Source organism: Anomalospiza imberbis, chromosome 2, assembly GCF_031753505.1.
Source record: "Anomalospiza imberbis isolate Cuckoo-Finch-1a 21T00152 chromosome 2, ASM3175350v1, whole genome shotgun sequence".
In the NCBI taxonomy this organism is placed as follows: Eukaryota; Metazoa; Chordata; class Aves; order Passeriformes; family Viduidae; genus Anomalospiza; species Anomalospiza imberbis.
This window is the reverse complement of record NC_089682.1, coordinates 74,399,162-74,426,025: the sequence shown is the minus strand read 5'-3', so window position 1 is coordinate 74,426,025 and position 26,864 is coordinate 74,399,162. Positions and strand designations below refer to the sequence as shown.

Below are 26,864 nucleotides of genomic sequence, written 5' to 3'. Positions count from 1 at the left end.
GAAATAATTTCTTCCTAATAATTAATCTAAACATGCTCTTCATTTTGGAGCCATGGCCCCTTGTCCTGTCACTGCATGCATACATACTTCCTCTCCACTTACCATCTAAAGATGACAACATTACAGTTAAAAATTCATAAGTTTGCCATAATCAACCACTCATACCCTAGGCCAGGCAACTGACAGGCAACAAACGGATGCTCTTTGAGAGTAATCAAGAGAAGCAAAGTGCAAGTGCCTGCACAGCACAGCTTCTCTTCTAAAAGCTGCCAGTGAGCTCTGGCACTGTTTTTTTTTTTTTCCTGTTCATGCAGGTTTCCACTGTGCACCTCTACGTGTGTACACATGTAGAAGGCAGAAAACCTCCTTCATCAAAGCTTGTTGCAAGTACCAACACAAACAGTTTACAACCTACATTCTTCTCCCCGGCAACTAGCAACAGGACTAGCGGACAGTCTTTAGCTGCTGTGCCAGGGGAGGTGTAGGCTGGACAACAGGAGGAATTTCTTCATGGAAAGCATGATTAGACGTTGGAATGGGCTGCCCAGGGAGGTGGTGGAGTCACTGTCCCTGGCGGTGTTTAAAGAAAGACTGGATGTGGCACTCAGTGCTATGGTCTATTGCCATGGTGGTGTCCGGTCACATGTTGGACTCGATGATCTCAGAGGTCTTTTCCAACCGAATTGATGCTGTGATACATGAAACGACTAACATTTAAAAAGGTTGATCAGAAGGACGGACAGTAAAGCGAGACCCAGCAGAGGGGACACCAGAGGGGACACCCGCTCAGGCTGGCGAAGCGCGCTGTGCGCCCGCCGAGCACCCGGGCTGTGACTCTCATTAGCACCGTGATGCCTCGGTGCCAGCCCCGCAGGCACAGCAAGCAGCCGCGGGCGAGGAGCGGGGCCGGCTCGGGGCAGGGCCGGGCGCTGCTCCCGCCCTTGCCGCCGCCGCCGGACCGCGTCCCGCCGGGCTCCGCTCCCGTCACCCGGGCAACGGGCAAGCGGCGCCCAGGGAAGGCACCACGTGCCCGGAAGCGCCTCGAGGGAGGAAGTGACGGAGCGCCGGGGGAGCCCCAGAGGCCGAGATTTAAAAAAAAAAAAAAAAAAAAAGAAAAAAGAAAAAACGAAAAACCAACAAAAAAATCAAAACAAGAAAAAGAAAAAACGGATTAAAAGAGAGGCATACGGGGAGAGGGGCGGGCGGAGCGGGCACGGGTCCCGCCCCTTCAGGACCGCCCCGCCAGACCGCGGCCCCGCCGGAGCCGCCGCCAGGTCCCGCCCCCGGCCCCGCCCGCCCCGACACCGGAGCTGCCGCCCCGCCCCGCCCCGCCCCTCCCGCTCGGCCGGGCCCGGCTGCCCGCGCGCGGGGGGCGTGTCGGGCGCGGCGGCGGTGGCGGCGCGGGGGCTCCGGTGCGGCGGCGGCAGCGCGGGTCCCGCGGGCGGGCGGGGTGCGGCGGAGTGGAGCGGGGCAGAACCGCGGCGGCTGCAGGTGAGGCGGGGCCCGGGGCGCGGGCGGCCGCGACGGGGAGAGTTCCCCGGGGCCGGCGCGGGATGGAAGTTGACAGCGGTGGCGGAGCAGCCATTGTCTGCCCGGCCCGGCCCCGAGCAGCTCCCCCGCGCAGCCCCGCTCCCTCCCCCGGGCAGCCGCCGCCCGGCTTCGGGCATCCTGCGGCGCATCCCGCCTCCCGCCGCGGCGGGGCTGCGGGCACGGCACGGGCGGGCAGGGCGCCCGCACGCCGTGTCGGATGAACTTTGCCGTCGGAGTTGCCGGCGGCCTGGGGGGCTGCCGCCGCGCTGTCCCCTTCCATCCTCCTCTCCTTCCATCCTTCCTTCCCTCCCTCTCTCCCGCCGCCGGCCGGGCGAGGCGCTTGGCGGGGAAAGGCGGGCTGGGCACCGAGGGGTGGGGACCAGCTGGTGCGAGAGTCCTGCAGTGCTAGAACGTCGTACGCACTGCTGCTTCCAGAGCATCCCAGAGCAGTCATCTTGTCCCGGCAGTTCCACACCTCTGCTTGTGTGGTATGGAAACTGTTGTAGAAACATATAATAGCAACAGCGAATATGCTGTAGTACTGGGTGCTAATTTTGCTCCTCCAAACCTGTGGTGTAAATCTTACGTGTTTCCTAACTTAGTTTCTCAGTGATGAAGTGACAAAACCACTAAGGAAAGTTAGAAAATGTTGTGCAGGCAGCAGTCGTGTCCCGGGGGAATGGATAGGGTGAGCAAGTAAAACTTTTCAACCTCCTACCTAGCGCTTAGTGATTACAGTATTGTTTGGCTTGACTTTTGTCTGCCCTTGTGCTTGAGAAAGGTCAGGAACTTGTAGATGGGCCACCTGTGGTGTTCTCGGTGTGTGCTGAGATCAGCAAGTGTGGGTTAGGCTCTGGAGTGGCCCATGTTCTCATGCTTGTACTGCTGCCTGAGCCAGTTTTCTCCCTTCTCCTTCCCGTCCTTTTTGCTGTGTGGTCATTCCTGCCATGGTGCTAAAAAGCTTTTGTATCCTTTTGTGTCTGCCTTTTAGGGGTGCAGTTCGAGCTATTGTTCAAAGGTTAATTTCCAGTAATGGACACATTGTTAAGTGTGTGTGGGTTTTCCTTTTTTGGTTCATTTGTATGGAAAATCCATGGTTTAATAATTTTTAGCAGGTTATCCAGCTAGCTGCGTCAAGTGATGTGATAGCCCAGTGATCACTAGGTTTTTGTGAGAGGAAAATGCTTGGGGATGCAGTTGGAGGAGGGAGAGTGTGTAATTCTCCTATTTTCTGTGGAAATGGCCTGTGTTTGGATCGGATTACACTAACATGGAGATGCATCCTTAGATGAACTTGCTTGGGAAATGTGCCTTTTCACTTTTGTGTTTGGAAAGAGTTTTGCTGGATAACTCTCCTTGCTGTAATTGACTTAAAATTCTTACCGCCCTTCTACAAAGCGAGCATATGCTTCTCTGTCCACATCTCCAAAAGGCCTTCTGCCTGCAGAGAGACCAACATTTTTCTATGCCTCATGCCGGAGGTGTTTAAGTAAGATTCTGTTCATGCTAGAACCTCATTTTAATAAGATCTAGACCAATATGGAGCTCTCAGAAGTGCTGGAAATCTTAAGAATCGGTGGTGGTGCTTACTGAGGAAACACAGATTGATTGGTGGAGCAGAGCACCAAGGCAGAAGCCTGGCTTCTCCTGGTGAAGCTGTTGAGGGCAAGGGTATTTGCTGTAGCTAAGGTAAACATCAGTTACATCCTTTCCTCTCTCATGGGCACTTGTGGAATCACAAGTCAGGTAATTCAACTCAGTGCTCTGGCAGAAAATAGGGTTTTAGGGTAACTTTTCTGCAGCTACCAAGTTGATCTAATGAGCACCAGAATCGAGTTGAAGGAGGAAGATCTGCATTGGGAAGTTGAGGTGGGCAAGGGGACATAAATTGTCTCCTAATGGCATCTGAGCTGCTGGAGAACTTGGTGCAATGTGTGTAGGTAGCTTCATGTGCATTTTAACCACACTCCAAGTACTTTATTTATCCACCACAGTTTCATTCTTTCAAAAAGTCTGTATTCTCTCCCTTCTCAGTGTTTATTTTCTGGCTTCATTTCATTTTTCCTCTCTGGGGAAGATCTTTAAGGCAGTTGCTTCTCCAAGAGCTTTTATATTCTAGGTAGGTTTATTGAAAAGCTGTTTCTAGCTGAAATAGGGTTGTGCCTGAAGACAGTAGCGGCCATTTAGGAGGAGGTGTGTCTCAGTTGAGGAGAAGGTGGCCACTGCTGAAGCAGTGCAGGAGGCCAGTTTTGCATCAGCAGGGAGATGCCTGGGCAGAGGTGAAGAGGTATTTGCAAGACCAGACTGGAGCAGCAGCACTCTACATGCTGGTTAAAGAATTTTCCAGGTTTTGAGGAGCAGGTTTGAAGTAGCAGTTCCCTGATTTAGCCACCCATCCTCTGCAGTTAATGCTGTTGTCCTACTTTAAGTCATCTGCTGCCCTTAGCACCATTTCAGAGTTTAAAAAGTTATCTGGCTTAGAGTATTGTTGCACCTCCTTTTCTGCTGCACAGGTCTGTTTGCTTATACACCAGGAAAATGTTTGGTGAAGGTTGTAAAGCTCAGAATCTCTGTATTTAAAAAGGGCTCGATAAAGGGGCTGTGCTGGTGCTCTGGCTCCTGGAAGCTCATTTACATGGGTCTCATTTAGAGGTCTCAGATACGATACAGAGGAACCAGCTGGTACTTTGGAAACAGATAGGCTGTCTCGGTGATAATAAGACTTACCAGAAATATGGTTTTTTTTAATCTTACATGGATTTTTAACCTTCTAAAAAGTCAGGTTGATTTTCTTTTTTTCCAGTGGAATTCTGTTGTATTATCACTTTTTCTCCCTTTTCTGACTCTAGCCCCTCCTGCTGCTACTCCCTGTGTAGCTCATGTTTCTTGCTGCAGGAAACTCCCTGATCATCTCAATGTGCTACTCTTCTGCTAAGCACTCTCTTCAGTCTCACTTCTCTTCCTCTTAGCTGATGAAAGCCTTCTCCAGTCCTTTCTCAGTTCTGCAATTCACTGCAACTCATCTTTCTGCTGCTGGAAGATCTCCCTGGTTCTGCATGACCTCTTCAGCAGCTTTTGCCTCACAAGTGTTGCCAGTGAACACTTGATCCAATCTCCTCCTGACTTTGTTCCTCCTGAAAGTAACTTGCCACCACAGATACCAGCTTCTAATCTAGCATTCAAGTTAAGATCTGTGGGAGCAACAAGTAGCTGGAAAGTTCGTGTGATCAGAAGAAGAAAGAGTCGAGGGCTGGGGGCTAAACTGGGAGAAAGAGGGACTGAGTTGGTATCAGTAGGGCATTGGAGCTGAGGGACTGGAGGCGGAGAGGATCAGAAATTGCCAAAGTGCATTGGAGGATGGAAAGCACAGTGCAGTTTGCCTCAGTTTGCTAGTTTCTATTGAAAGGAGAGGTGGTCAGGTAACCAGAATTGTTTTAATGAGCTGCAGCTGCTTCTTCACTGTGTTTTTATGAGTTCAGGATACTGTAGCTTGCAACTATAGCATGGCAATAAAAGAATATGCACATTACATTTCTGATGGTGGTAATAAAAGATTTAAACTGTGAGTAAGATTTCTGGATGATTTTAGAATCTCAGCTTCCCTGGTCCCTTTGATGTAGCAAAGCTGTGCAGGGAGACTGGCATTGAGATATTCTAGAACAAAAGCTGTGTAATGTAGTGAAATACAGTTTGGTTAATTTTGCAGCCTGACTTAGTTTCCAGTTCTTTCAGTGTAGATCTGGAGTCCGTCTCAGCCTGAGCTCCTGGGATCCTGTCACCATGGAGACCGAAAGTGAGCAGAACTCCAACTCCACCAGCGGGAGCTCCAGTTCTGGAGGAAGCACCCGGCCTCAGATCTCGCAGATGTCTCTCTATGAGCGTCAGGCAGTACAGGTGAGACATGGGTGTGCTCTGGGATGGCAGGGCATCACTGGAAGGTGGTAGTGAGCCCTTTTGTGTTCCTCTGCGTTGTTGTGTGTCAAGGTGGGACCATGCTTAGAGGACTGTCATCTTTTCAGATTTAAAAATTCTTATGCTAGGCCTGATGTTTAGTTCTTGTAGTCTGAGGCTTCATGTTTTATAGGTTACTCCTTCAGTGTCCAGCTTCCTAGATATAATCTGTTCTGTGATCCAATAGATAGGTTTTAGCCTGCTGTTCTAGAGCAAATCCGTTTGCCATCCCAGTTCCTCTATGCCTTCCATGCACAAACTACACAGGAACACTTGTCTGCCTGTGTAAGCATGCACATCCCTAGCTTCCTGAAGTTTATTAAAGTCTTGCAAGTGTGAGTCCCACTGTCCTGGAATACACCTATGATTCAGTGTGTCATCAAATTTGTAACTGTACTATGGATTTGGATGTGCTAATCTGGTGCCTGCTTTTTCATGTGCTCTAGGGATGTTCTCATGGCTTACTTACTTCATCACTTCTCTCTTCAGTCACATTTCAACGGCATGCAATTTTTGACAATTGAGTTTTCTTCTTTATCTAGGCCCTGCAGGCACTCCAGAGACAGCCCAATGCAGCCCAGTACTTCCATCAGTTTATGCTCCAGCAGCAGTTTAACAGTGCCCAACTTCACAGCCTGGCTGCTGTCCAGCAGGTGAGTTGCCAAGAGGCAGAAGGAGAGAAGTTGGATCATTCTCTGGGGAAGATTCAGAGGTTCTGTTTTTATACAGTGCCTTGTGCACCGAGTCATCCTGATCCCTGATAAGACAATGAGTCCCTAAACACATTGCTTAGAGTTAATACAACCAGCCAGTCAACTGGAAACCTGAAGGAAAGATTAATTTGGGTTTTTGGGTACAGAGCAGGAGAAGATAAAATATGGCTTCACCATCAAGGAACGTGCACTTGAGAGGCCTATTAGTACCCCCTACACCTTCTTTAAATAAAAGGTGGGTGGTTAAATCAGCAGTGAATGCAGTAGTACTTAAAAACTGCATTAAAGGGAACAGTGGGTTGTTGCTTCTCTGAGAATAAACATTTGTGTTTGCATGAAGTTTCAGGCAGCATCCTCTGAAATGTCTGTCTTGGAACTTAGTAGCCATGTTTTCTTTATCAGCAGGAGGGTAAACCTGTCCAGCCGGGAAGCTGTCTCTAATTGAGACATATGTAGATTAATATAAATCAATGTATTTTATGATGTATAATTGTTGAATGATTTTTTTTTCTTTATCAACTTTGCTCACCTACTAGACTTACTCATCAGTTCAAAATGGATTATGTGTGACTTGAATACATTCTGTTTGTGTAACAATACCTTGGTAGCTATACTTCTTGGCAGTCCAGCATGTCATTGTTCTCAAAATCCCTGACTGCAGTCTTGTAGTATAGAAGAAATAGAATCTTCTCATCAGTTTTGCACAAATCTTAGTTACAAAACTAACTAAACTCATGCAGGGGAATTCCCCTGGCATGAGAGAGGGAGAAATGATTCTATCAATATTTATGTTCTTCCACAAACTATATGCTCTCTAATCTGAATTTTGTTACTTGGAGTGCTATCATTGCATTGCTGCTAAACGGCCTAATTAGCCCAACCAATTGCTAATATTGTGGGGAATGTCTGGGTGTTAACAGTGGATTCCAGCATCAGGCTGAGGGTTGGGTTGCAGTGTGTGGTATGATGAGCTGGGCAAGAGTAGTGCATATACCTGTGGGTGGAAGGACTGGAGGTCATTTACTCTGAAGGTAAGGGACTAGGTGTTCTGACAGAGCCAAAAAATTGGGCTGGATTGAAAAATTTGTTCAGGCACTCATTCCTCTGCCAATCTTTTCTGCAGGCTACAATTGCAGCCAGTAGACAGGCCAGCTCCCCCAACACTAGCACCTCGCAACAGACCAACACCACCCAGGCTTCTGTAAGTAAAACTGCTACCTCACATACATATCAAAGCCTCCCTCCCCCTCCCCACCTTGTTCTGTCTCCTCCTTGTCTTTTAGGATGCACACAGATTCTAAGAATCCTGGGAATCAACGAGATGCAGACAGCTTTGAGGATTTGGGGTGCTCTCATTACTGGTGGGACTTGAGGAAACCAGATAAGGTTTTTGGGTGGGAGAGGCCTCTTAGCTAGAAAGGTGGACATGGATCTCTGTTTGCTGAGGCTTTGGGGATACATTGTCATGGATTAGAAACGGATCAGGAGTTGTAAGAAGGAGGAGTCGTGAACAGCTTTTGTCTTAGGCAGAGCAGTAGTTTGTTGAATGAGAGGATGTCTGGTTTTGTAGTGAGTGTTGAGGAGCTTGGATTTGCTCAGAGAGTAGATGAATTGGTAGAGAAGGTTTTGTGGGTTTTTTACCTTTACGTGGGAGGCTGGAGAAAATGATGTATTTTTTTGGATCTCTTATTGCAGTTGCATGCTAACAGTGATTCTCAAGCTCAGCATACAAATGAGGTCAGTATCCAGGGCTCTGGCTAATGTAGATTGTGTAGCCTGTAGGACAAGCCCTCTAAGACAAGAACTTTCTTCTTCTTGGTCCCCTGTGGGATACAGGAAAAAACTGTAAAATGTCTGTTCTGACTGTACCCCACTAAGTGTATTTGTACTTCTTGGCCTCCATCTCTTCATATGTGATTTGAAGCTTTTTTCTCTTCTAAGATCAACCTTGCCACCACCTCAGCGGCTCAGCTGATCAGTCGGTCTCAGAGCGTGAGCTCCCCGAGTGCCACAACGCTGACGCAGTCTGTGCTCCTTGGGAACACCACCTCACCGCCTCTCAACCAGTCACAGGCACAGATGTACCTTCGGGTAAGACATGTGCATCAAAGTGTGTCCTGACCACGAGCCCCACTTAGCAGCCACTGCAGAGTGTCACTGCTTGGGATTACCAACACCTGCAGACTAACCTAGCTTTAAGGATGTTGCAGTATATTTTAAAATTGCATGGGGAAGGTCTCCTCCCTGAAACCACAAGTTTGATTCTGGGCTCAGCCTTCAAGAATGTTAACAACTCTGTGTCTCTGCTCTGCACAGATGTTAAAGATTCCGTAGCATTTCTCACTAGAGTGTAAATGTGAAATACATGTCCTAGACCTGAATGTAGCTCACAGAAATAAAGCTACTCTTCTGGTTCAATGCTGGAGCAGATACATGGTAAATTACTCTTCTACTGCTTGCTGAGCTCAGGGATGTAAGTCAGAATTCAAGTAAGCCTAGACAAATAAATCAATGTGAACAAATGTCATCCTTTTAATTGCTTTGCAGTGCAGCTAGGTAGAAAGCATTAGGCTTCTCTGTGGAGTCAAGTCTGGGGTTTGGGTTTTATTTGCAATATTTTATTGCAAAATATTTTCTGTTTTCCAGTTGACTTCAGATACAGATTGTAATCCCCTTCTTCTTTTCAAGCAGCACTAATCTTGGATGTATGTTTTTTATCACTGTTGTTCAACCAGTTCTAGATACACAGCCTTGGGCAGTCTGTGGGAGTTAGCCCAGGCCTATGTTAGATAGAAGAGTGCTTGTTTCCATAAGGAAACTGTTAGCAGTTTGCTGCTTCGGAGGGTTATGTTCAGTGTTACAGTGCAGGGAGGGTTGGTGGTTTTGCAATGTGTGACATTGCAGCCTAATATTCCTTTATGATCTGTTTGCTTGTGGTTTTTTTTTTGTCTTCCTTTCTCTTTTCTACCTCTGTTCCTTTCATTCCCCATCACCTGATCCTCAACAGCCGCAGCTGGGGAACCTGTTGCAGGTGAACCGGACCTTGGGCCGCAATGTGCCTCTCGCCTCCCAGCTCATCCTCATGCCCAATGGGGCTGTGGCTGCTGTCCAGCAGGAGGTGCCACCCACTCAGTCTCCTGGGGTGCATGCAGACACAGACCAGGTCAGTGACCCTTTCCCCTGCTTCTGCCACACCACACTCTGGTCTTTGTCTCAAGCTGTCCCTGTATAGCAGATCAGAGCTATTTTATTCCCGGCCCTTGTCCCTGTGCAGGCAGGAGATTTTGCCACCATGTTTTCATGTTTGCTTTCTGCCTCCAGAGATGAAATTAAATTCTTGTTAAAATTTCTGAGGTGAGCACAGGCTAGATCAATCCCATCTTCACAGTTTCTTGGTTGTTATTGTGTGAAAAGAACTCTTCAGTTCTATGTACAGTTTTCAGTCACACTGCAATTAAGAGTCTTTGCCAGAGGTAGTATTCCTTCATCCAGTTGGTTCGTTGTTGTAAAGATGCCAAATAATTATCTGAAGCAATTTTTTTGAAGAAAAGTTAGCTGTGATCAAATTTTGGCGATAACGTGGCATTTGAAGCGGAAGTAAATACAGAGGATGGCACAAAAATGCAGAGTGAAGTTGGAAAGGGTGTGGGCCATGAGTAGATCTGTGGGCCTGGGACAGGCAGGTGGCACAAAAATTGAAAATTAATGACTGGTCTTTAAAGGCGTAACTTGGTGCTTCTAGAGCCTTGCTGAACTGGGTCCTACCAATGCCAGGGTATGGCAGGCAGGTCTGAAGTCTGTCCCATGCAAAGGAGAAAGATTGTGTCCCCAGATCCTGTTCACAAAGTGCCACGAGATCTTTAATTTCCATCAGAGATTGGGCAGGAGAGAGTTCAGGATAATGTGCTTCTTGGGGAGGGCCGTGCTGAGCTCTGCCCAGCAGTGTTAGCAGTTCCTCCCAAGAGACCCGAGGCATCAACTCAGCCTGCATCCCAGCAGAGTGTGTTGCTTACGTGTGCTCTGTCACACTCCTGGCAAGTACTGTGTTTAAAACGCATGGATTCTGTTTGGTGTGTGTGTCTCTAGGTGCAGAACTTGGCTGTGAGGAGCCAGCAGACCTCTGCCACTAACGCCCAGCTCCAAGGCTCTGCTCAGAAGACAGCTCTGCCAGGAAGCTCCCAGGCTTCGGGCCTACCGCAGGCCACCAGCACGGGCCAGACCATGGCAGTGGCCCAGGCCTCCTCCAGCGGGGCAGGCCAGTCCCTCAACCTGAGCCAGGGAGCAGCGGGCAGCAATGGTGTCTCCGGGGGTGTGGTGGCCAGTGGTGGGAGCCAGCCCTCAATGGGACTGAGCCAGGGCTCCTCAGCAGGTGCCGCTGGCAGTTGCCAGAGGAAAGGCACCGGGGTGGTTCAGCCGTTGCCGGTGGCGGCTGCCCAGGCCGTGACTGTCAGCCAGGGGAGCCAGACAGAGACGGAGAATGCAGCTGCAAAGAAGGGTGACACAGACAGTGGTGGACAGCAAACAGTGGGCATGAACCTCACCAGGAGCGCTACACCAGCACCCAGCCAGACGCTGATCAGCTCAGGTAAAAAACTCATCTGTTTTTTTCTCTTCAAAATCATTGGGCCTTCAGAAGAATTGACATTTGGAAGCCTGGTGATAAAAGGTTTTCCAACACATCTCCCAGCTTCGGTCCTCCCAGAGACTTCTCTCGAGCGGTTATCCTTTCTATTAGCACAGGAAGTTGATTTAATCCCTCATGTCCTCTGGAAGTTAGCTGTCAGTCATTTTGGAATCTAATGCCTCAAACAGTGGCTGCCTTATTTTCTTTGTTGTTGTTCCCAGCTGCACTGTTGCTAACTTTTGTGCTCTGTTTTTTCTTACTCTCTTTTTAGCAACATATACGCAGATCCAGCCACACTCGTTGATCCAACAGCAGCAGCAGATCCATCTGCAGAAGCAGGTGGTGATCCAGCAGCAGATAGCCATTCATCACCAGCAGCAGTTCCAGCACCGCCAGTCCCAGCTCCTCCACACAGCCACCCATCTCCAACTGGCTCAACAGCAGCAACAGCAGCAAGCAGCATCTCTGACCCAGCAGCAGCAGCAAGCCCAGCCTCTGCAGCAGCAGGCTTCCTCTCAAAACCAGCAGCAGGCACAGACCCTTGTGGTGCAACCTATGTTGCAGTCCCAGCCACAGCATTTACAGCTCCAGCAGGACAGTCCATGCCAGGCAGCCACCAAGTCACCTGTTCCTATCCAGTCAAAATCTCTGGTCACCCCCATCAAACCCCCTCAGCTTGGGCCTGCCAAAATGTCAGCAGCACAGCAGCCTCCGCCACACATCCCAGTGCAGGTAGTGGGCACTCGGCAGCAGAGCTCAGGCCAAGCCCAGGCACTGGGCTTGGCTCAGATTGCTGCAGCAGTGCCGACATCCCGGGGAATGCCAGCTGTAGTCCAGCCTGTTTCCCAAACTCATGCTGCTTCCCCATCATCATCCTCAGCTCCGGCATCCTCACAGGAAGCTCCCCCTCACACCACAGGGGTGAATTTGGCTCAAGTTCAAGGCACAGCCCACATGGTGAAGAGCCCAGCTTCCTCTCCAGTTGTGGCTCAGATGCCAGCAGCATTCTACATGCAGTCTGTCCAGTTGCCAGTAAGTGATACCATTGAGAAGGAGAATAGCATATGGATTCTCTTTGTTCATTCCTAGGACACCAAGCGCAGTCCAGGCCCAGGTCAGTGGGATGGAATGGGTAAGGGGTTTGGGGAAAGGGATGTGGAGACTTTTTTACCCTCAAAAACACTAATTTCAATCCAACCCCTGGGGATACTGACTACAAGCATTTCTCTTCCACATTATCATTCAAAGGCTTGCATGAAGTTAATAGGTGAGACTCAGAGCCTGCCCCCGATGGGGTGGGTGTCCACATCACATACTGAGTATCCCATTTAACAATGGGGTTTGGTTGACCTTGGTTGCCTGCTGGATGACCACCAAGTTGCTGCTCCATCACTCTGCCTTCACAACACGACGGGGAGAAAAATACAGTGAAAAGCTTGTGGATTGAGATAAGGATGTGGAGATCACTTTCCAATGACCATCATGGGCAAAACAAACTCAGTTTGTGGAAATTATTTATTTTACTGCCAGTTTGTGTAGGATAATTGGAAATAAGAACAAATGCAAAAAACACCTCCCCCCTTCTTCACAGGATCAGCTTCACTCCTGACTCTTCTACCTCCTCTCCCTGAATGGTTCAGGAGGACAAGAAATGGGATCTGTGGTCAGCTCATAAGGTTTTGTCTGTCCCTCATGCTTTTCCCTTGCTTTAGCATGGGGGAATCCCTCCCATGGAATACAGTCCTTCACAAAGGATACAGTCCTTCATAAAGTCCTTCTCCAGTGTGGGTCTTTCCCACAGGCTGCAGTTTTTCATTAACTGTTCCAGTGTGGATATTTCTGGGTTACAGATCCCTTTGTGTGTGGTACCAGCCACTGACCTAGGCCTCTAGGTCCATGCTGTTGTGAATTATCCAGCTAGGGCCTACCTAAATCCCTGAGACAACAGCACTTAGCCAGCTCAGATCATGGAATCATAAATAATTGGAGTTAAAAAGAATCCTAAAGATCATAAAATTCTAACACCCCTGCCATGGGCAGGGACACCTTTCAGTAGACTAGGTTGCTCCATCCAACCTTGCCTTGAGCACCTCCTTAGCCATTTGCTGAGACTCTTTCTAAACTCTTGTCTGCTTCTTCAGGAAGGTGTCGCAGGATTTGTCTTGATTTTTAGAGCAAGGAGTCAGTTCTGCTCCTGGTGAATGTGTGTCCCTTACTCTTTTGACTCTTCATTGAAACTGATCTGATTAATCAAAAAACCTGTTTGGATACTGCTGAGTGAATGTCATTCCATTTCTTCCTGCAATAATCCTTTGAGGTTCACAGTGTCTTGGTCTTATACCAGTGTATCAGCATGACTTGGGACATTAGATCCTAGTCTGGCATGGTACTGAGTCTCCTCAAGTTTTGTTCCTTGCTAGCAAATGCTCCCAAGTAGAGGTATGTACTGAGGGAGATAGAAGCATCTCCAGAAGAAACCAGACTGGAAATCAAGTGTGATGGAGCAATGGAGCAGGATGCTCAGGATGCTGCTTTTCTTTTTTTTTTTTTTTTTTTTTTTTACCTGGCTTGTTCTTTGCTTTGGAGCTTTTCTAACTGCTTACTTGTTCCTCTTTATTCATACAGGGCAAATCTCAGACCTTGGCAGTAAAGCGCAAGGCAGAGTCAGAGGAGGAGAAGGAGGAGCCAGCCAGTGTCACTGCACTCCTGCCTGCCAGGTCCTCTCCCATAACAGACAACCCCAAAAACATGGAGGAGAAGAGTGGCCTTGGAGGTAAGGTACAAAGGAGAGCTCTGCCTGTGTGTGCTACTGACCTGAAGTAGGTAGAGCAAAGTTAGCTCACTCCTGTGCTGTTAACTTTCCAGATAATTCTGATACTGCTGCCATTGCAACCCCAAATGCCACATCAAGTGAAGGAGTCTCGGCCACCCCCACCTCTGCTTCCACCCCAAACCTGGCATTGGTGTCACGTCAGATGGGAGACTCCAAACCTCCTCAAGCCATCGTCAAGCCCCAGATCCTCACACACATCATTGAAGGCTTTGTCATCCAGGAGGGAGCAGAGCCCTTTCCAGTAGGGATTGTTTTGTTGAGGGGGAAGGAGGTGTAGCACTTTCTTGGGAGGGTGGTGGGCTTCCATCTTTGCATAGGAATATCTTTCCCCATATTCCAATTCAGCTTTTATAGCCTGAGATACGGACAGTAAAGAGGAAGGGAAGAGAAGGGAGGGAGGTGTCATGAATGAAGCAAGGCATTATGAGGTGTCATTAAAGAGAAGGGATTTGAAGGAGTAAAACAAGTCTTGCAGCAACTGCTTACTCCTGTTGTCACTAAAGCAATAATTAATGCAGAAATTGTAAGGAGGCTCTCCTCTCTGTGAGGGAAAGATGCATTTTGAACAGGCAGCAAGTGAAGTTGAAGTAAAGAAGGGTAAATGGAGTTATATGGAATTGGACATTATTCAAGGCAGGTAGTGCTTGGGGATCTTTAAATGAACAACCAAGCTTGTGAGTCAGGAAGCAGTAATGACTTTTTTCAGCATTTCTCCTTCCTTATTAGGCAGAGAGATTCTTCTTAGTTAAATTTTGCACATACCTTGGTAGAGGGTGGTGGACACAGGGAATCCTTTACTGGTGGGTCCAACTCATTCTCTCCTTATCCAGGTGGGTTGTTCTCAGCTGCTGAAAGAATCTGAGAAACCACTGCAGGGAGAGGCTACTTCTGGTCAGAATGAAAACCTGTCCAGCAATTCTCTGGGAGAGGATAGTGCTTCCATGGGTGAGTTTCAAGACCATGAGGACTAGCTAGAGTTACTGAAACTCTCTGCTTTGTATTACTAGCTTAATGCATTATGGACTTGTATCTCTTCCTGCCAGCTCCTTAAAGACTTGACCTATGGAACTAGGATCTTGCTTTTTTTGAGTGCCAGAAGACTGACAATGCTTTTTTTGTTATTGTAAATATGATCTAACACATCCTGTGTCAGCAGTAAGCAGGAGATTCTGAACTGTACCTGTCTTTAATGACTGTAGGCTGTGAAGGATGTTGACAGAGCAGAGTCATGGAGATTTCCTCCACAGCCTTATAGGATGTGAGGAATACACTATTTTTGTTTGTTCCATGAAGTGGTACTGACCAGGAGAAAAAAACCTGCTCTGTTCGATATGCTGGGGTCCTAATTAGCTGACCTTGTGCTTCTTTTTTCCCAGTTGCTTCCCCAAGCAAACTACTTACTAGATTCAGTAGAAAATAGTGCTTGGAATCTGTCTGCTTGGAAGAAGAGCAGTGCAATGGGGAATCATTGGGTGTGTGATGTGCTTCAGTTCAGATCACCTACTGGTGTATGTCTCTGTATCTCACTAGAGCTTGACAAGAAGGCAAACTTGTTGAAGTGTGAATATTGTGGGAAGTATGCCCCAGCAAGCCAGTTCCGTGGCTCCAAGAGGTTTTGTTCCATGACCTGTGCTAAAAGGTAATAACAGCAAGATGTAATATTCCTTATCCCTGACTACACATTTGCTGGAACTGGATGAGCACCAGTCATCCAGTGCCCCTTCTCCAAGTAGTGTACCACCTTTCAGTACATCTGATCCTCCCTCTGTGGCATGTACTGGCCACAGAGATCCTTTACCACTCTAAATGATTTGTAAATGCTTCTAGGTCTGGAGAGGTGGATGTGGTGCTGAGTATAAATAGGATTTCTGGCTTGCTCAGAAAATGAACAGGGAAGGGGGAAATTCTGGGGCTATAAAGAACGTCTCTTCAGAGAAATGTACATTTGACTGACTAAATAAATGCATTCTGGTAGTGGTCTCATGCATTGGTACTAGACAAAGACACAAGGGAGCATTGGGGAAAAAACTGGGGAGAGCTTAGACTAGTCATTGCTACCTCCTGTTGATAGCAGATTGCTTGTTACGGGTCTTTTTTCCCTTAGGGGAATGACTTATTTGACCCTTCAGATGTTAGATCAAGAATCTGGTGTCCAAATATTGCTTGTGTCAGAAGTCTGGACTGGTTCCTTCCAAGGGGAAGTCTTAGAAGGAGGAGGAACAGAACTTGATGGTAAAGAGGAGTCTTATCCCCATCTAGAGCAAGGAGCAGTAGTAGGTTTAGATAGTTGCTGCTTTCTAACTGCTGCTCTGTTTCTGCTTTCTAACTGCTGCTCTGTTTCTGCTTACTTGAGGTACAATGTGAGCTGCAGCCATCAGTTCCGGCTGCAGAGAAAGAAGATGAAGGAATTCCAGGAAGCCAACTATGCCCGTGTGCGCCGACGGGGACCACGGCGCAGCAGCTCCGAAATCGCTCGAACAAAGATCCAGGGCAAGCGCCACAGGGTAAGGACACACACCTGTCAAGGCAGGTCTGCGTAGGGTCTGTCCCTTCTGGCTGTACCACTTTGTTACAGTGGACGCAGTCGTGCAGGATGTGCCGTGGGCATGCTGACACACTTGTTACACCAGGCACTGGCAGCTGTTCTAATCCCTCATGGACTGCAGGAAGTGTATTCACGTTTGTACTTGTTCTGTGCACTGTGTTTGTTCCCGTGTGCATCTTGAAGGTCTCAGTGAGTGAGACCAGCTGACAGCCTTGGCAGAAGCCTATCCACTTTTCCCATTTGATTAGCAGTCTTTCAGTTTAATGATTTGAATTGGGCTATAGATGAATTGAATGAGCCTCAGTTCTGATGTGAGGGAGCTCTTGTGTCAGCTGCCCCTGGACCAACAGCCTGAGACAGTTATTCCAGACTGTTGGGACAACTTCTGCTGCTCCTAAATGTCTTGTTTTGCAGCTTGTAATTGTGAATTTCTTACAAAACCCCTTTTATTTTCTTTCTTTCCTGTGGGCTTGTAGGGCCAGGAAGACTCGAGTCGAGGCTCTGATAACTCCAGCTATGATGAAGCTTTGTCCCCTACATCTCCAGGACCCCTGTCAGTAAGGGCCAGTCATGGAGAGAGGGACCTGGCAAACTCTAATATGGCCCCCCCTACCCCAGATCTACATGGCATCAACCCAGTCTTCCTGTCCAGCAATCCTAGTCGTTGGAGTGTGGAGGAAGTGTACGAGTTCATTGCATCATTGCAAGGTGAAGTCAGGATCATCTCCTGCACTCCTGTGATCCAGTAGCATGGGGTGGATTGGGCTCTCTTTCTGGAAAGAAAATGGTCTCAGTGGTACCTACTGCTTTTGAACATGTTTCTGAATTGGAGTAGATCATAGAGATGGATTATTAAGATTTATTTCTCAAGTAGCCTGTGTGCTCAAGGAGACTGTGGACTAGAGTAGAGAAAGGGGTTGGTTAGATTCCTAGCTTGCTTTTCTGTACCTGCCAGAGATGCAGGAGGAATGGGGGGAGTGCCCAATGCACATGTGTTTCTCACTACTTTTTTAAATTTGCTTCACAGGGTGTCAAGAAATTGCTGAGGAATTTCGGTCACAGGAAATTGATGGTCAGGCCCTGTTGCTTCTAAAGGAGGAACATCTCATGAGTGCCATGAACATTAAGCTGGGACCAGCTCTCAAGATCTGTGCCAAGATCAATGTCCTCAAGGAGACCTAAGAACTCTGAAGCCAGAGGTCTCACTTTTGCTCTGACCTCAGGGCAGCTGCCAGTTTTGGAGTGTCTGCTGGGGCAGGGAAGAAAGGGACAGTCCCCTGTGGTCTTGCATTCAAGAAGAATGAGAAGGAATTTAACTGATTGAAACTGCCATGCATAAGCCCATCTCTTGGTCTCTTAATGGTGCTAGAAGGTTGAGGAAAACTGCCACCTGGGACCTTTAAACAACTTTCCTTCTTCCTGGTTTTGAATATGCCTCCTCTGTATACACATAAAGATGTTAAGGGGATCTCTTTCTGTCTTATAAGACTTCTGAAAGGGAACTGCCCTCAACCCTTTCTGCCACAGCAGGTCTGCTAGATCTTAGCTTTGAGTATCACTGCCAGAACTCAAGGCATAGGAAGAGCTGGCCCCACATGGAAATTGGGAGCACCTGTGCTTGGGGCTTTTGTGAAGGAGAACTAACAAATTGCAATTGACAGAAGTGACAAACAAAAATTTGAGCAAAAGGGGCTGCTGCTTTTCCACTTTTAAAAATACCTAGGTTGCTCATGAACTGGGTTTAATAGCCATTCCAGCATGCATACCAAACTTGAAGGCCTGTGGCAATAAGAACTGTCTTGTCTTCACTCTGCAAGTCTACAGGAGACAGTAAAGCTAAAGTGTTGTGGCAGCTGTTTACTCCAGGTGCTCCTCTCAGAACCAGTCAGAGGATTTTTCCTGAGTACTTATGACAAAGTGATGGGAAACTCAAAGGGGAGGGGATTGTTTTACATTAGGGAACCTTGCAGCACGAGGTTTGTCTTCCCATTGTGTTAGAGCATAATTTACAGATCCAAAGCAGTCTCCAGAAGCACCAAGGCTCTTCATGAAATGGGCTGGGGTTTTGTTTAGTGTGTTTTCTTACCAGTTTGTATTCTTTTCTTTTCGTGTCTGTCTTTGTTATCCTCAGGAGAGCTTACAGGACAAAATTTAGGCTGACAGGATTGAACTGCTTGCCTCAGGCATGTTTTTATTTTTCTTTTTTTTTTCTTTTTTTTTTTTTTTGTTTTGTTTTTGTTTTTTTTTTGTTTGTTTGTTTTGTAAAACAAGTATTTCTCAGTTACAAGAAACCAAACACACACCCTACAATAACTGAATACTATTCTTTTAATATGACTTCTCATTTCTAAAGGGTAGAATTTATGTTACAGGCTGATTTTTCTCCTACTCAGCCCCTCCAGGTTTGCTTAGGGGTTCTTCAGTTGTTTTATTTTTTATAAGGACCAAATATGGTATTCTGTTTTGTAGCCAAATTGCCAAGGTGAAAACCTGGGCTGAGTTATTCTCTTCCAAAAGCACCTCTGCTTCAAACAGGCAAAACACCTGAAGGAGTTACACAAACTGTGAAGAGGTAAGTGCTCTCTAGAGCCAAGTACCTCAAAGCAAGATGGTGTCATAAACCATGTATCTCAGCTTTTCTGTTTTCAGAAGTTTCACATGAATAGTTGAGTGAAACATAAGACTGTGCTCTGTGTTAAGCACCTACTGTTTCAGGAAAGCTGTAGTGGCATGGGAGAAAGCCTAATAGCATAGGTAGGAAAACATTAGAGATCTTTAAAATGGGCTTGTTATTGACCCATATTAGAAAAAGAGGAAGGAAAGTGCTTAGTAGATGGATAAAATGTGGCAGCAGCTTCCTGGTATTAACTGTGCTGCTGAATCTCACTTTTGTGACGTCCTTTTTCATGTGAGAAGACTTCTGAGGCTTTGTGAATGCAAATAGGCCCAAAGGAAGCTGCCCGTGCTTGCTTGCACCCTGCTACCACAGTTTGGTCTGATGTAATCTGGGGACAGGGGAGGGGGAGGTTAGAATCAGCAGTGAGCAGAGGAAGGCTGCCCTTAAACCATTTTATCCTTAGCAGGCTGGGTGTGGTACAACTCCTGCTTAGTTTGACCCTTGGCAGGGTAGGCAGGCAGGTAGCTTGCCACTGTTACCAGCTACTCCTGAGGACTGGATTTTATTTCAGTCAAATGGGAAGGCTTCACTTCTTCATTTCATGTTCAGTGTTCTTAATAAAAAAATGCTTGATCAGGCTTTGCAGGTCTGGCTGCTTTTTAACCCAAGTGTTTGGAAAGTACAAACCTCACCACGAAGTTATTTCTGCAGAAAAATACAGAGCATAATCCATCCATCCATCACTACCTAAGCCTCTATAAAGTTTCAGTTTTGAAAGATGCAGATAGCTTTCCCTTGTAGGCCTGAGAGGACCTGGAGTGAAACAAGGTGGCAGCAAAAACCATGAACTAACAAGAACATGTTCATCACTCGCAAGAGTTCAGACAAAAGGTACCACGCACTAAGGACCCTTTACTTTTGGGTGAGAAAAAAGGTGCTCTGATACCAAAGCAAGCTCTTGCTATGTCAGCACAACACATCACCAGGTTTTTTGGTCACTTTATTTTTGAAAGTTGTGTTTTGTACAAAAAAAATTACCTTAGACACCACCATGAAAACAGTAACGGACTTACTGACTTCCTATTTTTCCCATGTTATGAGAAAGATTGAGACTGTAACAAAAGTCAAAGAAAGCAGGAATTGCTTGCCCACTCCAAACCCAGAAAGAAAGCAGGGCTACCCCTTTTCTCTCAATATCTTAAATACATGAACCTTGTCTGTACTTTACTGTTAACACAGTGGTGGCTTGCTTATTCACAGTCTCTGTCCCCCAGACTGGGGGCAGTTCTCAGCCAGTCCACACAGTAGGGTAGAATGGGATTGCTCAGAGTCTAGCCTCTCAAATAAAAAGCAATATAGAATCAAAGTGTGGAGTTCCTGAAGGTTCCCATTAAGTCTACAACTCAAGTGTACCTGCTTTTCACCAGGGCCCAAAGAGAAGGTCTTTCTCACTCCCAGCCAGTGGCAGTATGTTAAGTACCATCTGCGCAGGGTGTCTTAAGCCGGGCCTGCACCATGCTTAAGAGGACAGTGATTTATGAAAGCTGACCATATAAGAGTCCCTTATGCAGTTCTCAGTGTGCTAGCATTCTTAGCCAGGACTACCATGGTTCCTTTGTTATAAAAATAAATTCTGACGGCTTCATAGGAAAACCCTTTGCAAAACAAGGAACTTCTGGGGAGTGTTAAATCACAATGCTGACAGTGACTGAGGTGTGTGGGCAGTCACCTCAGGAAGCCTGAGTCAGAACTCAAGTAGCAGCTACCTGCCTCATTTTGTCTTAATGTCACTTTCAGCAAATGTTCCTTTTCCTTAGCAGCACATCTTTTCCTTTTGCTTCTCACTGATTGAGAAGACTGAGTCAATACTTAGACTGAAGTCAATATTTTGACTCCATTTAACTCCTATGATTTTTCAGCATTGCCCCTCTCCAGTCTGAGAGGATAGCATGCTTCCCTTTACAACTGTTGAAGGAAACTGTTGAGAAGTTCACACCACTGCCATTAGGGAAACAAAAGACTGCAGAGGTGCTAATAATGCCTGTTCACCCCCAGAGTCTGGTATAGAGCACTCTGTGCCAGTTATGCTGGCAGAAATTGTATAACAGCGCAGAAGCTAGAAAAGCTGAAAATGCAATCAAAGAAAAATAATTCCAGTGTCTTACAGATCCTGTAAACCCTAGTGAAAAAATTAAAAAGACACAGAATATCCCTTTTACAGTGTCAGCTGTTTTAACCTATAGCCTTTTCCCTTTCTGCACCCATCCATGCCCCTTTTTTCCTCTTAGTGATTTGTCTCCCATTCCTGTTCAGTGCTGAACACTCATATTGCTGTTTTCTGCTCAACTGTCAACACTTCTCCCCTGAACTCTGCTGCACTTTTAAAACCCAACCCAGCATTATATTTATAAGACATGCCATTAGGAACCAGTGCTGTTCACATCCAGAGGCATCCATAGGACTTGACACACCGGAGACAGCGGAAGCAAACAGTGTAAAGAAAATCAGAAGTGAGAGAAGGAGAACTGGCTGGGAAGCACCTGGCTAAACAAGCACTGGGGACATGGGGAGAAAAGATCTTGGTGTGGAAAGCCTATCACATGGGCAGCAAGTGGTCATCCCGTTCTTCTGACTCCTCTCCCAGCTGGTCATCCCCCACGCCGCGGTACGCGGCTGGCGCGTTCCGAGGCTTGGATCGGCACACAAAGTCACAGCCATCCTACGAGCACAGGACACAGCACCAGCATCAGACTGTCTGCAATTGACTCAGCATCCAAACCAAAGCAGCTCTTGCGATTTCTCTTTTGCTAAGGGATTATGCCTCTCCTTGTGCTACCTGAAACATCTCCCCAAAACTTGGGGATAAAAAAACATCCTACTAGGTCTTAAAAGCTCTGGACAGTTATGCAGCAACATCAGGCCAAGGCAAGTATGAAGGATAAATAGCACTGCCTACAATGACCAAGGAAGGATTCACAGTCAGAAGTAAGCATTTCACAGTCCTCATGTGAACATTTCTACCTGAAAAGTGTGAACTCCTGAGGAGCACATGTTCTAGTTTGTTATGGAGCAGTTGCAGGACAGAGGCAGGGAATTGGTCTCAGCAAGGATTAAAAAATGGCATACTCAAGAAAAAGGAAGCAGATAGGAAACAGATACCCTCTTTTTCTGCTTCAAAGTACTCTACCCTGGTTGTAGGTCTACCCCAAACACAAAGTCAATACCTTTTTCTCCCAACATGGGCCAGGCTGAGAATACGTAAGAATTTTTACTCACTGCCACCAAATTGCCCAGATCTTGCCAGAAGGCAAAGTGAGGAATCTGCTCCATGCCCTTTGCTCCCACAATGAGGCGCTGGTAGAGGAACCCACCAATGATGTAGACTGCAATCAGTGACACAAACCTAAGAGGCAGAATTAAAAAAAAAAAAAAAAGGAAAATCAAAGCTGAGGAAATCCTATAGAAAATCTCTTCCAAGATAGCACCACTCAAGAATAGAGCTGTAAACAGAAACCAGACCAAAAAAGGTCTCCCAAGTTATCAATCTCCTTGTATAAATCTTTTAGCAGCATTATGTGAAGTAGTGCCTCTAAGCACAAAAACAGAAAATGAGTCAAGTCTCCTGGTCTGAGTTCCCAGCTCTGGCAAAGAGCCATTATATAATTTTAGGAAGTCAAATCTCTCATGCTTCAGTGCACTTGTCTGTAAGCTATGAAGGAAAGCGTTTACTGGGAACAGACCAGCCCAGCATCATGCCTTGAGCAAGAGCCTTTGTCCAAAAAGCTCAGAGGCACAGTAACATCTAATGGTGGCTGTGGGAAGGTACACTGCAGTAATTTAGTCTTACTATAGCATTTGCTACATTTCTAAATAGCACTGGAGATTATGACTCAGGCACAAACAGCTCTTCAAATGACTCACGTGATCAGCAGAATGGAGCCAACACTGAGGTGGGAATTCTCAGCTGGACAAGCCACACTGCTGTCCATTTCAAAGAGGTAGAAACACTCCTGCTCCTTTTCCCGCTCTTCAGAAATAATGCTGAATGAACTCTGCAATTTGGGAAAAGTGAAGTCATGTGAAAACATGCTCACGCACACTGAACTTCACCAGGAGACAGTTTTATCACTGCTGGGGCAGCTGGGCACCAGACACTGGAGGCCAGCTCACTGTCCCCTCAAAACCCCTCTGCTCACAACCAACCAATAGTCTGGCAGCCCCCTGATGCTCTCTCACCCCAGGTGTCACTCACCGCTGTAACTCCCCGCTTGCAAGAAATCATTATGACAGCTCGCCTCTTCTCACCACTGCAGTGCCTGCCGTATGAATCACCTCCTTTATAAATCAGCATGATCCAGTCACCTGCCAGGAGAGAAACAATACAGGCTACAAATCCAGATCAGGAGGCAAAAGGCAGCTACTGAGTAAGCCAAGTATCGAGTGGAATCGTACTTCCATTGAAGACCTGGGTTTCATTTATTCTTCCTATCACTGTGGTCTTTCCATTCTGTCTATCTGTTTGCACCAGGCCACCGAAGTCGTGCGAGGTGCTGTTGACCTCCCTGCACACCCTGAAATGGTAGACGTAGTTTTCTGTTTTGCCCTTCTCCACAGTCACGTTAAACCTGCAGCAGGGAGAGGACAGAAGAGACAGCCCATTGGATTACAAAGAACACTTGGAGCAGTGGGCACTCCAGACCCAGCAGCCCATCAGAAACAACACTAACAGGGTGAGTCCATTCTGCAGTCTGACCCAAATCCTCCCTTCCCCTTGGCCCACTGCGCAGCCCCGAGGCCTGCAGGGTGTTGTGCTGTACCTCATGTGGCTCAGGGGCTCCAGTTTCTTCAGCAGGGCTCTCTCCATCTGCGACTCACTGCTCTCATCGCCAACCACATCGCAGCTCCTCTCTTCTGACTGCTCAGCCCCCGCTACAGCCAGGGCCACAAAGATCAGCAGCAAGGCAGAGGTATGGCAAGGTGGTGACATCCTGGACACATGCCACAGAGAACACAGAAGATTAACTTCGCAAAGGATTAGTTTCAGCCCCCTGCAAAGTAACTTCAGGGACATGGAGTCAATGATTAGCCACTTCCTCAGTCCTGACTGCAAAAAGGAGAAGCTGAAATCTAGAAACAACTCACAACTCACAAGAGACACTAAATCTGAATCTCTTGTGCAGCCAAAGAGATTCACTGGGCTGATTTGGGGCTCCCTTCTGAAATTGCCTTGAGACCACAAAAAGTTTTGCTGCTGAGCACATTAATTAGCTGCCAGAGCAGAGTCCAGCAGACTGAACGCTGGAGTAAATTTCAGGCATAATCCACTGTTTGTTATGGCATTGCACTGAGAAGCCAGTCAGCAGAAAATTATTTTTGAGGCCTCTAATCAATCACCTTCACAGCTCTCACGTAAAGAGCTCACAGGGAAGAGCCACTCTGATTAGTCAGGCTCTGTTCATTCAAGTGTCTTAATCTTTATAATGATCTTCCCAGTACTCCTTTATCTGAAAATCTGAAAGACATTAATAATGCTAAACTGCAACTTCACAGAACAGTTTATTTCTTCCTTTTCTTCCCAGTTTCGACTAGGGAAGGAGGAAAGCAACACATCCTTATCTAAGATCCAATCAACAAGGCAGTACTGAAAATTTAACAGTAATAATTTATAATAATAGCAATAATAATAACAACAACAATAATCTGTAAGATTTGGCTTTCAGGTTCATGCTAAAATCACAAATGAAACATTCAATGATGGCACCAGCCAAACAAAGCAGTGCAACAGATCCCCCTCTGCTTCTTGTGCGGCAGATTTTGGTAAAGCTCCAATCGCTGGTGGAAGGCAGGCCCTCCATTAAATAAGCGCCTGGACACAGAGCCCACACGTTTGAGTGAACGTAATGATTTCCCCAGAGCCCCGCGGAGTCCACCGCGACAGCTCACAGCTGCTGAGCGGGCTCTGCTCGCCATGGGGCACCAAAACAAGGTTAGGAACGCAGAAATCACGGAGTGGGTAAGGCTGGAAAGGACCAAAGTGGGTCACTTGGTCCACCTTCCCTGCTCACGCAGGGTCATCCTAGAGCACATGGCACAGGATTGTGTACAGACGGTTCTGGAATATCTCCAGTGAGGGAGACTCCACAGCCTCCACGGGTAATCTGTTCCAGTGCGCGGTCACCGAAAAGAGGAAGCCCGCGACACGAGGACTCGTGACTGCTCTCTCCCGAGGCCAAAAGCAGGACCTGCCCTCAGCCCTAGACATGGCTTCTCCCGGCAACTTGTTGCGCCTCGCTGGGAGCGGCCCGGCCGGGCTCCCCCAGCCGGGGGCCCCTGGCCCAGACCCGCCCGGGACGGAGCGCGGCTTCGCCCCGCGGCCTCGCCGTGCCCGCCCCCCACCTGCCCAGCGCCGCGCACCCACCTGCGGCCGCCCCGGGACCAGGCGCCGCCGCCCACAGGGAACAGAGAGCCGCGGCTCACGCGCATCCCATGCTGGGCGGCGCGGCGACCACAGGCACGGGCGGCACCGGCCTCCTCCGCGTCCCGACCGGCTCCCTCGCCCGCCCCGCGAGCCGGAAGCCGGGAAGAGCGTGGCGGAACTGGAGGCCGGCTCCAATGGGAGCGCGGGAGCGGCCGGGATCGCCCGCCCAGGAGCGCTGCGGAGCGAATGATGCGCGGCGGGGGAAAGGCGGGCAGGGCCGGGGGCGCACCGGGGCACACCCACTTCCTCTCCGTCAGCCAATGGGCGATGAGCTTCGGCACGGAGGCCCCGCCCCCACGCGCATTTCCGCCAATGAGTGACGAGGGCGGGCCGAGAGGAGGAGCCTTCGGAACGCGGAGCCGGAGGGAGCCGCGCCTGCGGTGCCGCGGCGGCGGCGGGGAACAGCGGCAAACAGCCCCGCGGGCTGCGGATCGCCGGGCTCCGGGCTGCAGAGCAACTCCCACAAGTGGGAGTGGCCGTGGCCGTGACTGTGACTGTCCCTCGCTGAAGTCGCGCTCTGCCCTCTCCTGTGCCCCGCGCAGGTTCGGAGCAGCCGCAGGAATGAAGGGCTTCTCGGCATCACCCTTCCCCTCGCTCCGGCTGCCGGAGCCGGTAGCAGTCCCTCTGTCTCCCTCTGTCGCTGGCCTTTGCCATCTCCACCAGGTGCCTCCAGAGTGACTTGTGTTGCAGCAGCAAGGCGTCTCGACCACTTCACAAAACTGCTTTGTGGCCTTGATGCTTCTGATTTTGTCCCCACTTTGTGTCTCCGGTGGATTCTCTCCATGTTTTTTTCTTGTACTTTGGAATAAAGGTGCCTCCCCCAACTCCTGCAAATTTTACCACTGTAGAGGAATTCCAGGTCCAGCACACAAGGTTAGTGTGCTTGAGCATCTTGGATGTCATTAATAAAGCTATAAATGAGATGTGAGACTGGCCTGTTCAAAGGACATCTCTCTCCTTATGATGTGTTCCCAGAGCACGTCCCACTTTCCAGGAGTCTGTTACTGGAAGGGATACATCTTCTTCACCAGAGTTCTGAAGCTTTTGCATCCTCTAGTTAAGACAGAAATGCTGCAGTTAGTGAATATACTAACATGTTGGAAAAGGTACGTGTCTGAGAGAAATTTGGGAGGTTCCCCCTCTGGTATGCTGCTTCAGTAGTGAAGAACTAGGGAAGAAGTGCTGCTGGCTCCGGAAAACTGATCAGTTTAGTCCTGCTGTGACTCCATACTGACAGTATGACACAGCTGCATTAGTAAAATTTATTTATTCACACTTACATAATAACTGAGAGTTGCCTTTACACCTTCTACAGTGTGATACCTCCCTCTCTACTTCCTGTCCTGCTGATATTAGGAAAAAAAAAAAAGGTTAACCACATTAAAACAGAGCTCTTAATTCTTTCCTACCAGCTTTCACTTCTCCAGTTCTTCACAAATAGTGCTGTCTTTGTAGTCACTCTGGGCCAGCAGGCAGCCTGGCCAGTTAGAAAGTGACAAAACTGGCAGGAGCTGGGAGTGACACCTTTATTCCAAAGTATGAGAGAACATGGACATACTGGAGAGAATCCACC

At 47.9% G+C, this 26,864-nt stretch overlaps 2 protein-coding genes and 1 long non-coding RNA gene across 5 annotated transcripts; 1 reads left to right on the top strand and 2 right to left on the bottom strand.

Annotated features, from left to right (window-relative positions):
- The first annotated feature begins 1,336 nt into the window (after positions 1-1,336).
- PHC1 (polyhomeotic homolog 1) lies at positions 1,337-21,011 on the top strand. Of its 3 annotated transcripts, XM_068181741.1 has the most exons (16): positions 1,337-1,491; positions 5,263-5,424; positions 6,024-6,134; positions 7,318-7,395; positions 7,890-7,931; positions 8,136-8,285; positions 9,202-9,357; positions 10,281-10,779; positions 11,090-11,850; positions 13,444-13,591; positions 13,684-13,892; positions 14,482-14,596; positions 15,182-15,290; positions 16,005-16,155; positions 16,673-16,904; positions 17,224-21,011. In XM_068181741.1, the coding sequence occupies exons 2-16, from the start codon at positions 5,311-5,313 to the stop codon at positions 17,376-17,378; spliced, it is 3,030 nt and encodes a 1,009-aa protein (XP_068037842.1). In that variant the 5' UTR covers positions 1,337-1,491; positions 5,263-5,310; the 3' UTR covers positions 17,379-21,011. The 3 variants fall into 3 exon arrangements, with proteins under 3 accessions (XP_068037842.1, XP_068037841.1, XP_068037844.1); XM_068181740.1 differs by lacking the exons at positions 1,337-1,491; positions 7,890-7,931; XM_068181743.1 differs by lacking the exons at positions 1,337-1,491; positions 16,673-16,904; positions 17,224-21,011 and adding an exon at positions 15,756-15,883 and having other exon boundaries at positions 16,005-16,148.
- LOC137469222 (uncharacterized) lies at positions 7,535-12,698 on the bottom strand. Its single transcript, XR_010996406.1, has 3 exons — positions 12,577-12,698; positions 12,169-12,253; positions 7,535-8,017 (listed from the first exon to the last, which is right to left on the bottom strand). It is a non-coding gene; the product is annotated as an uncharacterized lncRNA (long non-coding RNA).
- On the bottom strand, positions 19,813-25,442 carry M6PR (mannose-6-phosphate receptor, cation dependent). The gene is made up of 7 exons (XM_068181748.1): positions 25,232-25,442; positions 23,631-23,801; positions 23,266-23,438; positions 23,066-23,175; positions 22,735-22,865; positions 22,090-22,216; positions 19,813-21,532 (listed from the first exon to the last, which is right to left on the bottom strand). Exons 1-7 carry the CDS (start codon positions 25,294-25,296, stop codon positions 21,410-21,412), a joined length of 900 nt encoding a protein of 299 aa, XP_068037849.1. The 5' UTR covers positions 25,297-25,442; the 3' UTR covers positions 19,813-21,409.
- Positions 25,443-26,864: the final 1,422 nt, after the last annotated feature.

Bases quoted from the DNA above. Each gene is read 5' to 3' on its own strand.
- PHC1 (XM_068181741.1), top strand. From the start codon at position 5,311: ATGGAGACCGAAAGTGAGCAGAACTCCAACTCCACCAGCGGGAGCTCC. The intron at 13,592-13,683 runs GTAAGGTACAAA...TTAACTTTCCAG, and splicing joins GGAGAAGAGTGGCCTTGGAG to ATAATTCTGATACTGCTGCC. The intron at 16,156-16,672 runs GTAAGGACACAC...GTGGGCTTGTAG, and splicing joins TCCAGGGCAAGCGCCACAGG to GGCCAGGAAGACTCGAGTCG.
- M6PR (XM_068181748.1), bottom strand. From the start codon at position 25,296: ATGCGCGTGAGCCGCGGCTCTCTGTTCCCTGTGGGCGGCGGCGCCTGG. The intron at 23,439-23,630 runs GTACAGCACAAC...TCCCTGCTGCAG, and splicing joins GAGCCCCTGAGCCACATGAG to GTTTAACGTGACTGTGGAGA. The intron at 22,866-23,065 runs GTGAGTGACACC...CCCAAATTGCAG, and splicing joins GCAAGCGGGGAGTTACAGCG to AGTTCATTCAGCATTATTTC.